At 37.3% G+C, this 12,218-nt stretch overlaps 1 protein-coding gene across 2 annotated transcripts in view; it reads left to right on the top strand.

Annotated features, from left to right (window-relative positions):
• The window catches only part of TNPO3 (transportin 3), a 79,724-nt gene that overhangs the window by 65,199 nt on the left and 2,307 nt on the right, over positions 1–12,218 (top strand). For both annotated transcript variants that reach the window (XM_005905262.2, XM_005905264.2), the window contains 4 exons: positions 172–328; positions 1,594–1,761; positions 3,947–4,059; positions 11,732–11,823. In XM_005905262.2, the coding sequence (XP_005905324.1) occupies positions 172–328; positions 1,594–1,761; positions 3,947–4,059; positions 11,732–11,792 (499 nt within the window). In that variant the 3' untranslated portion in view covers positions 11,793–11,823. The remainder of the gene's footprint in view (positions 1–171; positions 329–1,593; positions 1,762–3,946; positions 4,060–11,731; positions 11,824–12,218) is intronic.

Below are 12,218 nucleotides of genomic sequence, written 5' to 3' on the forward strand. Positions count from 1 at the left end.
TAGTACTGTCAGTATCCCCTATGTTTTACCTATTCATGTTCCTACCCTCCACTCCGTCAATCCCTAACAACCACTGATCTTTTTACTATCTCCCTAGTTTTGCCTTTTACCCTGGCTACATTTGTACAGCCTAATTTTGTAATTTTTACCTTGCCTATCTTTCCATACCAGGTTTATTCAGCGTAGCCCTGTTACTTTGCTGAGGAGCCAAGTTGTCATCCCTATCTTACAGTGGGCCATTGCCTCTACTACCTTGGACCACCGGGATGCCAATTGTAGTGTCATGAGGTTCCTACGAGACCTCATCCATACAGGGGTAGCCAATGATGTAAGTACAAACAATGTATTAAATAGTTTTTCTACTTGTATCTCATTATCACCTCATATATCATTCCTTAGGGAAAAAGAAACATCTCATTTGATCTGTGTTGGTAGGTATATTCCATAGTGGATCATTCACTAACCAAAATATCAACTAGTAGATTTAAGACAACCTATACTACGTGTTGTAAGCAGTGTAAACTAGTCTAAACTGTCTCTGCTTCCAAGCCATTTGGTGTCTAATTGAAGAGAGAAATAGAGTTGTAAAGAACTAAACAACAGCAGCAAGGCAATATTTGATTGTCAGATAAGTGATAAAAGTTGTGATTGCTGAGATCAGAGGAGGGAAAACTCTTTGGAAAGAAGTAGGTTGGGATAACTTTTTGGACTAGGAGAGACCACAGTGGAGCCATTTGGATGGATTGGAGGAAAATCTAAATGGGTATATAAATCATAATCAGAGAAAGGACTAAGTTTGTTAGTAGATACTTCAGAGACCTTTTTGGCTGGAGGTAAAGTGGTTCACAGAATTTTCAAACGTTGATTTGACTAGATGTAGAGTAGAATTGAAAGTAAGGAAGAACAGTGAAGAAGTAAGTATGTGATAGACTAATTGAAGAGTTTTGACAGTAAAAAAAAGAGAGGGAAAGAAGACAAATAGCTAGAAGTGAAAGGCACTTTTAAAGGTTTTTTTCAACATATTAGAAATACGTATATTCAAAGACTAAAAGGAATAAAATAAGTAAGATTTTTTTTTTAATTTATTATTTTTGTGGCCACACAGCAGCATGTGGGATCTTAGTTCCTTGACCAAGGATCAAACCCAAACCTCCAGCAATGGAAGTGCAGGGTCTTAACCATGGATCCCCAGGGAAGTTCCTAAGTAAGATTTTTTTGATAGAGAAGATTAGATATTTGATAGAAGTCTTCTTTTTTCAGTTGCTTTTTAAAAAAGAAAATAGGAATACTTTATTTTTTACCAGAATAAAAGGTTAAAAGGATCACTACCCTTAATCTCTAACCATTGTTTCTCTTCTGTGTTCTATTCATGAAAAACCTTAGAGTTAATGTTAATCTCAACTGAAGCCCTTACCCGTTTCCTTGAAACTAAATTCTTAATATTTTCTTCCTTGTGACAAGACAGTGCACCTTGTGAGTCCAGCTATTATATATAGTTTCTTTTCTGAGAAAGGAAATTATTAAAGGGGAAAGAGTACTTGCTCTTCAGAAAGTTGAAATTAGCACTTCCCTGTTGTTCCTGTTTTCTTACAGCATGAAGAAGACTTTGAAGTACGGAAAGAACTAATTGGACAGGTGATGAACCAGCTTGGACAGCAGCTTGTAAGCCAGCTGCTTCACACGTGCTGCTTCTGCCTCCCCCCATATACCCTACCCGATGTGGCCGAAGTGCTCTGGGAGATCATGCAGGTTGACAGACCGGTAAGACTGTTTTCATAAGGAACCCACTTCCAGTCCTGGACAGTTTCTTGAGAGGCTGACTCTAACTTTGAAACTAGTCCTATTGTATGCTCTTGGAACATAATTTAGGCACATTGCTAAGTTTAATTGTTAAATAAAGGAGCCAATAGAAGGATTCTAGAGAATACGTTTGTGTCACTGTAAGAATCTAATACAGTAGTATTTTTGTTTTTCAAAAAAGTACTCTTTGAGCCCTTGCGGCGTGACAAGTTTATTCCAAACATCATTGATAAGAGAAATAAAATTTCTGTACTCTTACTTTTTAATAAATATATTTGGTTTCCAGGTAACAAAAACCTTATTATATACATTTAACTTTACAAAAAATGTTGAATTTGTAAGCCTTTGTTATCTCTTATCTTTCTGATCGTGACCTTTCTAACAGGCGTTAAGATGATATGTCTTTATAGTTTTAATTTGCATTCCCATTATGATTGGTGACACTGAGCATTTTGGTGTATCTGTTGGCTTTTCATGTATCTTCTTTCAAGAAACGTCTGTTGAGGTCCTTTGCCCGTTTTTTAACTGGGTTATTTGGTTTTTTGCTAGACTTCTGTGGGTTGGTTCTTTATGTATTTTAGATACTAACCTCTTACCAGGTATATGGCTCACAAATATATATTTTTTCCAATTCCTTAGGTTTTCTTTTTACTTTGTTGATGGTTTCTGTGCAGAAGCTTTCAAGTTTGATGTAGTTTCCTGTGTTTATTTTGCCGCTTGTGCTTTAGGTGTCGTTGCCAAAAAATCATTACCAAGACCTATGTCACAGTACTTTAGGCTTTTGTATTCTTCAAGGAGTTTCATGGTTTCAGGTCTGTGTTCAGTCTTTAACCTGTTTTGAGTTACTTTTTGTGAGTGGTGAAAAGTAAGAGTCTAGTTTCTTTGTTTTACATGAAAATATTCAACTATCCCAGCATTGTTTATTGAGAAAGCTATCTTTCCTACTTTGGATATTTTCATCTCCTTTGTCCTATATTAGTTGACAGTATACAATTTAGTTTCGTAGTGTTTTTTTTCGGGGGATACTGTGGTTAACTTATGGGTCATTTTGGATGCCAGAATGTTGTCAATTAAGAGTTTGTTCTTCCTGTTTGCCTCTGCTTGTTTCTGTCTAAGTGGTGTGTTGTCTTCCTTGGAGGCAACACTTCGAGCATTCTGTGGTACTTTAAACATTTATAGTGGAATATTACTTTTGGTCTAGTCTGTGGTGATCATGTGCTTAGTCACTCAGTCTGTGTCCAACTCTTTGCGACCCCATGGACTGTAGTCCACAGGCGCGTGTGTCCATGGGATTTTCCAGGCAAGAATACTGGAGTGGGTTGCCATTTCCTTCTCCAGGGGGTCTTCCTGACCTAAGAGCTCGAACCTATATCTCTTGTGTCTCCTGGATTGGCAGGCAGATTGTTTTCCACTGTGCTACCTAGGAAACCCCATTGTGATCATAAATTAACATAGTGGAAAAACACATAATGTAAAAAATTTAGGTATAAAAAAGTTCTTTTACAGCTAAAAACTGTGACCAAAGCATACATCCTACTTAAAGACATGAAGAAAAATTAGAGCCAAAAAAGAAAACAAAAAGAGCAACAAGATAGAATTTTCTTAACCCAAAGACTAGGCAGTTATCACAAAGGAACTGACTGGATGTGACTTCTACTGAGAGAAATGACCTTAAAATCCTTAAGATTCTGGATTCATATTTGTATATACACTTTTTTAAATGTTTACTTGTTTTACTTTTTGACCCTGCTCTTTCTAGTACCTGAACTTTTGCTTTGGGTTGCCCTTGATCTCTAAGCTCAAAAGATTTTTGGCAGCAGTCTGATTTTTAAAATATTGCATAAGTTTAATGATAGAAACAATAATAACTTCATCCAGAAGAGACTTTACTTCCAAGGTAGAGGGCTTCATCTGAACTGATGTCTGCTGCCCCCTTGAAGGGAGCCTGGGCATGCCTTTATAGACTGTTCTAACCTTCAGTAGGTTGGAAGGCCAAAAACAGTACTTCTGTTAACTCCTTTATTTACTTCCAAGTGGAGCACTAATGGTATGAAGGAAAACTTGTGGGTTTTTGTTATTACCTGTAGGGTCTCAATTGAGTAAGCCCTGCCTCCTTTTAAAATGCTTATCCTTCTTCTCTGTACAGACTTTTTGTCGGTGGTTAGAGAATTCTTTGAAAGGTTTGCCAAAGGAGACAACAGGGGGAGCCGTTACAGTGACACACAAACAACTTACAGATTTCCACAAACAAGTCACCAGGTGAGTGATCAACAGCAGCTGGCGTATGTGGAAAGAATATCTTTGTTTCTTATATCATCTTAGTTACAAATGTACCCAGTAATATTTTTGTGTGTATACCTTTATAAATTAAAATTTTGTGTCTTCTTAACTCTTGAATTGCACAAATTGGTGTTGGAAACCAATCTGTGGGGAAATACCACCATGTGTGCCTGTTTTATTGTTCATATGTATCAAACATATCCTAATAGGTAAGTGGAAGCATTGTGTCTTCCAAGAGAACAACAGTGCCTTGAACAGCTCACTCAGTTCAGTTCAGTTCAGTTCAGTCACTCAGTCGTGTCTGACTCTTTGTGACCCCATGAATCACAGCACGCCAGGCCTCCCTGTCCATCACCAACTCCCAGAGTTCACTCAAACTCACGTCCATCGAGTCAGTGATGCCATCCAGCCATCTCATCCTCTGTCGTCCCCTTCTCCTCCTGCCCCAATCCCTCCCAGCATCAGAGTCTTTTCCAGTGAGTCAACTCTTCACATGAGGTGGCCAAAGTACTGGAGTTTCAGCTTTAGCATCATTCCTTCCAAAGAAATCCCAGGGCTGATCTCCTTCAGAATGGACTGGTTGGATCTCCTTGCAGTCCAAGGGACTCTCAAGAGTCTTTTCCAACACCACAGTTCAAAAACATCAATTCTTTGGCACTCAGCTTTCTTCACAGTCCAACTCTCACATACATATATGACCACTGGAAAAACCATAGCCTTGACTAGACGGACCTTTGTTGGCAAAGTAATGTCTCTGCTTTTCAATATGCTATCTAGGTCCAATATGCTGTCTAGTGAACAGCTCACTATCCTTCAGGAAATCTGTATCTTTTAAAGTCCTTCCCAGCCCTTATCCATATTCAGGGGTCAAGAATGCAGGTGTCTGACTAGGTGAACCAGTGGTTGTAAAATATTATGGAGTGATGTAGACTGATTGGGAAATTTTTGCCATGCCTAACTTAGAAGATAGGCAAATTCTAATTGAATGCAGGCCAAACGAAACCTCTCTCTGGGACACATTAGTCCCATGAGCCACTTGCTTACAACCTAGTTAAAATGTTAAGTATACATGTACGGGTTTGTTGGGTTGGTTTTTTTTTCTTACTGTAAACATAAACATTTTAAATATAGCTACGTAGTCTTCCTAATTACAGTTTTATAGCTGTAAGACATTGATTTCCTTACAGTGCCTCTATTAATTTTCATTTTTTTAGTATTATGAGTAATATTGAATATCTAGCCTTTAACTTCTTTTGACTCTTTTCCTTAAGAAATAATCACTGACTCAAACTTATGTGACTTTTATGGTTCTTGATAGTATTAACAACAGCAGCTTAAACTGGATTTTGTAACTGTGTGTTAACCTTGCTCTGATATTTCTTTTTCTGTCTAGTCTTTAGAATTTTGACTAAATTTTAGGCAATGGCTTATATTCATACAGTTGTGTAATGATTTTAGGTCCAAAAGTGAGTTATTGCAGTAATGTTTGTAATAGTGGAAAAGAAGAAGGAAAAAAATACATGTGATGATACAGAAAATATATATAAGATATAAAGGGAGAAAAAACTATCATATAACCCAATTTGCACTTAAGATTTTTTTGATTTAAAATTTTGATAAAATACAAACAAAATTTACTGTCTTGACTATTTTTTAAAACCATTTTTAAGTGTATTATTCAGTAGTATTACTACATTCACACTGTTGTGGAATTAACCCCAAATTTTTTTTATCTTGCAAAACTGAAAGTATATTTATTAAACAACTCCCCTTTCTCCCCCTTCCTCTAGCCCCTAATAATCATTGGTCTACTGTCTTAAGTTTCAGTTCGGTTCCGTCGCTCAGTCGTGTCTGACTCTTTACTCATAAAATGAAATCATATAGTTTTTGTCCTTTTGCGATTGACTTAGCATAATGTCCTTAAGGTTCATCCAGCATTGTAGCAGGAATCAGAATTTCCTTCCTTTTAAAGGCTGAATAACATTCCCTTGTATGTATATGTTGTATCTTCATCCATTCATCCTTTAATGGACATTTGGTTGATTCTGCCTCTTGGCTATTGTGAATGATTCTGCTATAAACATGAGTGTATAAATATTACTTCAAGACCCCACTTTCAGTTCTTCTGGACGTATACCCAGAAGTGGAATTGCTGAATCATACGGCAATTCTGTGTTTAATTTTTTTTTTTTCGCATAACTGCCATACTGTTTTCTATAGCAGCTATACCATTTTGCATTCCCATCAATGGTGCACAGGTTCTAATTTCTCCATATCTGTTTTTATTTTTGTTGCATGTGCTTTTGGTGTTACATTCAAGAAATCATTACCAAATATAATGTCATGAAGCTTTTCCCCAATATTTTCTTCTGAGAGTTTTGTAGTTTTGGGATTTACACTTAGGTCTTTGATTCATTTTGAGATAATTTCTGTATGTGATGTATGTTAAGGGCTGACTTCATTCTTTTGCAGTTTTCCCTGCACTGTCCATTTTTCATTGAATGGTCTTGGTACCCTTATTGAAAGTCATTTATATGTAAGGGATTTATTTCTGGACTCTCTATTCTATCCCAGTGGTTGTCTTTATTTCAGTCCCATACTGTTTTGATTATTATAGCTTTGTAATAAGTTTTGAAATTGGGAAATTGAGACCTCCAACTTTGTTTGTTTGTTTGTTTTCAAGAGGTTTTTGGCTATTTGGAGTCCCTTGAGATTTCATATGATTTCTTTTTTGGACTCTAATCCTAGGTTTATTCAACATAATCCTTTTACTCTACACAACAAAGTAGTACAAACACAACATTATCTAAAATACTACAAAGTTACAAAACTCAAAACAGAAAATTTATAGTACTGAGTCAACAATAAAGGCCAAAGAAGCATTGTACACATTGCTGAGGTAAGCTGCCTCGCCACCATGAATACCAGCACAGCAGGGGGAACTGTGTTCATATGAATTTTAGGATAGGTTTTTCTGTTTCCACAAAAAAATGTCATTGGCATTTTTGACTGGGATTGCATCGTATCTGTTGATCACTTCATTATAGCATTGACTCCTTAACAATATTGGGTTTTCTAATCTGTGAACATAAGATGTCTTTCCATTTATTGGTGTCTTTAATTTCTTTCAGTCACATTTTATAATTTATTTTATTCTTTTTCATGCTGTTGTAAATGAACCAACTTGTACTTTTAAAAGCTGTTCTATTATATACACACACACACACACAGGCTACTTTATTACAAATAATCAGTAGTAAATTTATGGAAAGATGTACATAAGATTTTCCTAACCTGTGCTATTTGTTGTTTTTTTTTTTCATGAGCATAGTATATATATACTTTTACAATTAAAACCAGACCTAGGTTTTTAAAAGGAGATAAAACTAAATGTTAATCTTTTTTTGTGAGAATTGATTTCTTGTTACTCTCAAAAATAGTTTACTTTCTCATTCCCCAGAGTCTCCAATAATTTTGTTAATGTTAAAATCCCTAATCTTTGTGTATTACTTTTTGTAGTTTACAAAGTGGCCTAACTTCATGTCCCAGAAATAACTGACTTTGGGCCACAGATCAAGTGACATGCATGACTTAAAAATAGCATGTGACTGCCTTCACGACATATTTTGCCAAAGGAGGAGATCTCCTCTCTAGTAGAGAGTCATATACTAATTTGGATAACCTTAAAAAACTCTCTCTTTTTGTTTTTTTTTTAAACTATGAATCTTCCCAGTAGAAGTAGTATTCTACCTACAAGGTGTCTCAGGGGAAAGAAGTATAACAGTTGTTTCTCTCTGCTTCTGTTTTTCTCTGTTTTATCCAGTGCTGTTCTTTAGAAGGATAGGATCGTATTGGCCCTAGATTAGGGCGAATGAGAGAATGGGGAGAACCTTCAAAGGAGGACTGGGCTTAAAGTCAAGGCTGTTGGTTTGAATCTTGCCACTTACTGTTACTTTGCAGGAAATTTTTTATCTGTAAAATAGGGTTAGTGATACCTAGCTTATAGGGTTATGGTGAAATACCAAGTAGAAATTTAAAGATGATCTGGCACGTAGTAGGTGATCAGTGAATGTTAGTTCTCTTCTTGGAAAAGAGCCTGCCAGAATGTCATTATGTACTTGCAAAACTAGCTAGAGCATGTCTCCCTCAGCTCTAAGGCAGCCACCCACACATGGAATAAGTCTCTACCAAGTTCACATTTCCTCATCCAGACTAATACATGATAGATAGAAATACAGCATAAGTCTGAAATAGAAGTCATGGACATTCCATAATGTAAGGAAAATCTTGAGGCTAGGAAAATGAACCCAAATAATGCATCGCTTTAAACAAAAATATCTGTGATCTTTGTCCTGTAATACAGGAAAATAAGATACATTATCAACCTGGGCTGCTTGATTTCTTACTGCTAAGCAAGTTTTACAGCTCCTCCTTTAGCAGGCTGTGACATATGGTGGGAAATGAACAGAAGTAAGAGGTAATATTGAGGTTCTAGAGAAAGGATTTGAAATTGCTCACCTCCTCTTAGTAATTCTCTTTCTCTAGTGCGTGTATTGCCCTTGAACCTTCTGTTCCACACATGACTCAGTCTCCCTTTTGGTTTTAAGGTCCTGTTACTCCTGCCTCAACATGCTGCTTTGTTTGCCATCCTAGCAGGGAGGGTAAACTGGTTCCGTTTCATTTCAGCAAGTCCAAGCCTGTTTCTCATATGTACTGGTAATTAATTCCCTGGCATGTTTAGCTGGCCAACTTGAAGAAAACTGGAGTTTTTCATTCTGAAATATCATTCTTGCTTTCCAGATACTACTAAGCACTCCAGAAGAATTTTTGCTGTCATTTCCCATTTCTCTTGTCTTGGTACTTACTCTGTGAGTGTCACTTGCATGAGGATCTCAAGGTCAGAAGATAGGAATACAAAGCCCTGACACTAGAATAGGCCAGTATGGGGGTGTCTTCTTTCTGAATGAAGTCAGTAGTTAGAGCTTGATTACTTTCCATATGCACATCAGATGAAAAGAGCTACATTTCTCAGCACACTACTGGGATTATGGGGCTTGAGGAATAGTGACCATGAAATTACTCAAAGGTACAATGAAAGTCTCCTGGGCATGTATCTGGAGAAAACTATAATTTGAAAAGATACATGCACCCCAGTGTTCATAGCAACACTATTTACAGTAGCCAGGTCACGGAAGCAACCTCTAAATGTCTGTCAACGGATGAGTGGATGAAGATGTGGTGTATATACACAATGAAGTTCTACTCAGCCATTAAAAGGAATGAAATAAATGCCGTTTGCAGCAACATGGAAGGAGCTAGAGATTATCATACTGAGTAAAGAAAGTCAGAGAAAGACAAATAACATTATGTGGAATCTAAAATATGACACAAATGAACATATTTAAACAACAACAGACAGATATAGAAAACAAACTTATATTTACCAAAGGGGAAAGGGTTGAGGGAGGGATAAATTATACCACATTTTCAATCAACTCTACTTTGATTATTTAAAAATAAATAAATAAAGGATAAGGATTAGGATGGTGGGACTAGAAGTCAGAAAATTCTACAAAAATAATGGCAATTTTGAATTAATGACTATAAATAAATAAATAAATAAGTGTAAATTAAAACAATCCCAAAATATTAAATGCCAGGAGGACTGAGGCAGAAAACAGAAAATAGTTCTAGTTTTTAAGGAAGTTTTTATTTTATTTATTTTAAATCCATTTCTTTGGACTTAATCACCAAGGACACTTAAGTTAAACATTGACTAAAACTCCTGACAGCAGAGCAGTTCTGACAGGATTCGGGGCAGAAGCTGAGCTGATTCGAGAGACTAACTATACCTCATTTCACCCTGTCTCAGCACAGTTCTCCTGTACTTGTATTTGGGTTTCAGTACTTTTTCTTGTGTCATGAAAGAGGCTAAGAATGGAGTTGTCATTTCTTTTCCATAGTTAACCAGGATCTCTGGCTGAAGAAGGGTAGAATTGAAGAACATGTAAGGCTTTAGGATCACAAAAGATTTTGAGTCTCTAACATTATCCTGAGTTTCTCTCTTTCCTGTTGTTTTAGTCCCTTATAATAACAGTAGCACACCACACAGTGACTTTTCTAGAGTTACATATCTTCCTCCTTCATGACTTTCAGAAGCATGCGTGATAGGGGTTCACTCACCAAGGCTGCCTACTTAGAGTCAGTGTTAATTTGGAAATAGAGAAATGTTATGCTTTTATTGAAACATGTTAAATTCACAGGGCAAATGGCAGAATTTCCATAAAACTAGAAGATCTTCTTTAATCTCCTTACATTTTTAGGATGGAGGGAGACTAGAGGAAAGTTTCTGTTTAATCAAGTCCTGAAATCTAAATCAAAGTTCTTAGTGATGTTTCAGACCCTATAATAAATAGCTGGGGAATCCAGATGTAGGCACTTAAGGTGATGGCTCTCATTACCTTCTTTTATGCTGGATCATGGTTAGTGATTCCCGCTCTGACATTTAACCATTACAGGAAGGAGAGAGCTTTCTTCTGACATTGACTCCTAGGCTATAGGCTGTGGTCCCTGATTTTTTCAGCGCCAAAGAGAGTGCCACATAGTGTGAGCATATTATTAATTGAATGTGCTTTGTTTTCCACAATTTTGGCTGAGCCTCATGTTCAGTTACCATATTATGAAGACTGGCAGAAAAGAATGCAGCTGGCATCAACAGGTTTTTTTGGTGACAGTCTTTAGACAAAGGAAGCCTTTTGAAAAAACAGGGTCAAATGAATATTGGGCTATTCATACCACCTAGGCATCTCTGTGCTTGCCTGAAGACCAAGACCAGCTTCCTCCTCCTCCCTTTGTTCATACCTTAACCCTTTCCTCTCTCCTCTCCCTTCTCCTCCCACAGCATGAAATCTTGAGCAGCCTGTTCAACTAGACTGATTGAGAGTTACTTGCTGAGTTGGGCTTTAAAACAAAATCTGCTTTTGGAAAAGAATGAGGAAACCAGGGTACCTAAGTTAGCTCGGTTCATAGAGTTAAAATGATCCACCTTAGGTGAATATGCTTGCTTTTTTACTTTGAGGGTTCTGACTTTTCTTAGATTTATCAAGGACTTTAACCAAGTATTGTTGTTGTTATTTGGCCGCACAGCGTATGGGATCTTAGTTCCCTGATCAGGGATCAAAACTTTGCAGCCCTACAGTGGAAGCGCGAAGTCTTCCACTGTTCTACCAGGGAAGTCCCGCGAACAAGTTGTATTGTTACAGCAGCCTGTATTTGTCAAATGCTCTTTTGTTCCCATTCTGTTATCCTAAGCACTTTACATACAGGAATTGATTTAATCCTCAGAACATCGTGGGGTAGATAACGGATGAGGAAACTGAGGCAGATTGGTAACTTGCTCAAAGACACAATGAAACCAAGATTTAGACCTAAGCAATTTTTTCTCCAAAGCCCACTCTTTAAGGGCCACATAGCTTATAATTATTCCCATATACAGTAGTTAATATTTACCCCTGAGTTACAGAAAGATCAAAAGTAGGGTCAGGAGCAGAGCTGGGACAGTTCTCAGGGTCCCTCAAAGTTGTGGTTGCTTTTCAGTGTATATACTTTTCTTATCAGGCAGGGACCAACCTACCTTTCTTTTCTTTTCTAGTGCTGAGGAATGTAAACAAGTTTGCTGGGCCTTGCGAGACTTCACCAGGTTGTTTCGATAGCTCACACTCCTGTTCTGTGCCTGTCACCCAGGTGAGTGGTGGCTGTCAGGAGTACTTGAGGGTGGGCACAGGTTTTAATGCCCATCATGGGACTAGTACTATAGCTGGAGTTGTGGATGCCATTCACCCCCATAAGAAAGTTACTGTTGCAGAATATCTTTTTTAAAAAATTCCTCCCTTCCTCTTCTTACAGATATTTCCAGAATGGTAAGTATGTGTGGTGACAGATTAGAGTACTTTTCAACCTGGCTGTTTTGGTGAAAACAGTGCTGGCCTTAAAGCCATGATACATGGCACTGCCCTCCTAAAACTGATCTTTCAGATTTGAGGAGCAAAGAGGCTTGTTCTTACCAATTTTTGTAATTTTAACACTGAAATGCCAGGTTTTTGACCAAGGCAGGAGGTATAGGAAAGGAGCTGGCCTCT

The sequence above is a fragment of the Bos mutus genome, chromosome 4 (genome assembly GCF_027580195.1).
Source record: "Bos mutus isolate GX-2022 chromosome 4, NWIPB_WYAK_1.1, whole genome shotgun sequence".
In the NCBI taxonomy this organism is placed as follows: domain Eukaryota; kingdom Metazoa; phylum Chordata; class Mammalia; order Artiodactyla; family Bovidae; genus Bos; species Bos mutus.